This window comes from Arachis ipaensis, chromosome B04 (genome assembly GCF_000816755.2).
Source record: "Arachis ipaensis cultivar K30076 chromosome B04, Araip1.1, whole genome shotgun sequence".
Taxonomy (NCBI): Eukaryota; Viridiplantae; Streptophyta; class Magnoliopsida; order Fabales; family Fabaceae; genus Arachis; species Arachis ipaensis.
The window spans coordinates 132,373,432-132,375,851 of record NC_029788.2 but is presented as its reverse complement, the minus strand read 5'-3'; the positions used below and the strand labels follow the sequence as shown (position 1 = coordinate 132,375,851).

General features: G+C 36.6%; 1 protein-coding gene across 1 annotated transcript; it reads left to right on the top strand.

Moving 5' to 3' along the window:
- LOC107635670 (mitochondrial inner membrane protease ATP23) lies at positions 264–1,686 on the top strand. The gene has a single exon (XM_016339213.2). It carries the CDS (start codon positions 466–468, stop codon positions 1,033–1,035), a length of 570 nt encoding a protein of 189 aa, XP_016194699.1. The 5' UTR covers positions 264–465; the 3' UTR covers positions 1,036–1,686.

The following is a 2,420-nucleotide window of genomic DNA, read 5'->3' as shown; positions in this document are numbered from 1 at the left end:
TGATTTATTGTCAATTGAGGGAAAATTAAAGATAAGTTTCTTCTCATCTCAATTACTCAATATATGTAATTGTGATCACGTGCAACATTAGTTCCATGCTTCCATGTTATGCATGATCTAGTACTCCATTCTATTGAGCATGTGGAATGATGTAGAGTTGTTGATTTTTTTTGTTTGGCGGCCGGGTTAGGGAATAGTTGGAAAAAAAAAGTTTCCTGGGCTTGTTTGGGCCTGTTGATCTTTTTATTTGGGCTTGTTATGGACATTACCCGTTCATTGAGTCAGTTCCTCGAAACCCCCCCCCTCTCTCTACATCCCCTTCCGTCCAATCTTCACGCCGGCTGCTTCTCCGCTGGCGGCGGACGCCCTTCAAGCTTGATCTGTCTCCGCTGTCGCTGATTCCTCCTTGCTCGTGGTTGTCGCCGCCGCTGTGATCTTTGCGGCCGCCATAGCTAAAGAGAACGAATGGCACAGAAGGCTTCTTCAGCTCATGGTTTAGAGGATGTGAAAACGGTGGAGGAAGTCCAAGCTATGATTCAAAAGAGTTTCCGACTTCCAATGGTGAAATTCTTGAGGCAACGCCTGGCAAAAGCTGGGTGTCCTGTGAGTGACAATTTTTTCAAGGCTTCTGAGTGCAAAGGGGCGCATGGCGTTGGTGGTTTTGTACCTGGTTCAGGGGTACTTGTATGTAGCAACTATATGCGAATTCAAGATGAGGTCGACCAGGTGGTAATTCATGAACTAATTAATGCATTTGATGACTGTCGTGCTGTCAATATAGATTGGAGTGATTGTGCTCACCAAGCTTGTAGTGAGATTCGAGCTGGTCATCTATCTGGTGATTGCCATTTCAAGCGGGAACTACTTCGTGGTCATATGAAATTAAGAGGGCATGAACCGGAATGTATCAAAAGAAGAGTTTTGAAATCTCTCTCTTCAAACCCTAATTGTGCTGGTTCAGCTGCCCAAGATTCTATGGAAGCTATATGGGATATTTGTTACAATGATACAAAGCCATTTGACAGAGCTCCTTGAGAAATTGCATGGATTGCAAGTTTCAACCGTCAATGCTAAACAATTTTTGGTGGCAACTCCCTACAATCATAATGGACAAACGGTTAGAAATGAATTTGGATCCTCTAAATTTTGAATTTTTACTTTCGAGGATAAAGTACGATCTCTCGCTCTTAAATGATTTCTCTACTTACGATATATCATACTTTACTCTCTCTAAAGTGAAATTCAAATTTTAGAGAATCCAAATCCGTTAGAAATAACCTTTTTTTTTATTTGAGTTAGTTTGTCTGTGGAGTACTCTTGGGAGTACTATCCAATTAGTCTAATAACTTTCTTTACATCCTTAAGCATCGTTTGAATTTCCTCAAATTCTGTTAAACTTCTACTTGTTCTTGTTTCTTGTTGTGCGTAATCACTAAAAGAAATGGCTTCATTTGCTTTCATTCTTACAACTTTGGGATGGCAGCAGCTAAGCCTTGAAGTCTTCTGTTCCTTCCTTGATAGTTCATATTAAACACACAAAATGATTTAATTGACTTTATGCATAAAGGGAAAACCATGAAAGTAGTTCTGAATATAGCCTTATTTTCTTTCTGTAAGTTAATATTGCTTAACAGTCAACTTATTATGATTTTCATATACATGTATTGATTTGATTCATCAATCTTCAATCAATTACTTCTTATGATACTGCTTTTCCATGTATGAGTAGTTAATCAAATAGCATCAAGAACTAGTGTATTTAGTTTGTTTTATCTAAATTGATATCAATGAGGTGGCTTGATTAAGAATCCAAGTCATAAAATAGAGATAGCTCCTCGCAGTGTTGAAGAATTTTCAAAGGAGAATCATTAATACTAGAAGATTCATACAATTACTACAAATATAATAGGAACTCCCTGCTTATATATAGCAATACTATAGCACATTCCCTTGGAATAGAATTGGGATGGTGCTGCTGTTTCTGAAATGCAAGAGTATGAATGTGCTGATGAGTGGAGAGATAGCTGAGGATGAAGTGAAGGGAAGATTCAGTGTTAACAAGTTTTCTCAGAATTTCAGTCACAACTCACAAGAGTGCAATAGAATAGAAGTGAGCTCAATTGGTTTACCATAATAGAATAGAATATGTTATTATATTATGTTTTTTTTATTCAGTTCATCATATATTATTGGAAAAATTTCAAGTGTACCAGAAATATCGGTGTTCTACTTGTTTTAACCATTGATTTCAATTAATATATATTATATATATTTTTTATAATTCAGATAAACGGTTAAAACAACTAGAATACCGATATTCTTTCCCAGTACACTTGAAACTCTTCCTATATTATTATATTTCGACCTAAACCGATCAAAGATTAATAAAAACTTGACAATGATGAAAATTATGTGAATAG

What these genes read in the sequence shown, in the direction of transcription:
- LOC107635670 (XM_016339213.2), top strand. Translation starts at nt 466, where the DNA reads ATGGCACAGAAGGCTTCTTCAGCTCATGGTTTAGAGGATGTGAAAACG.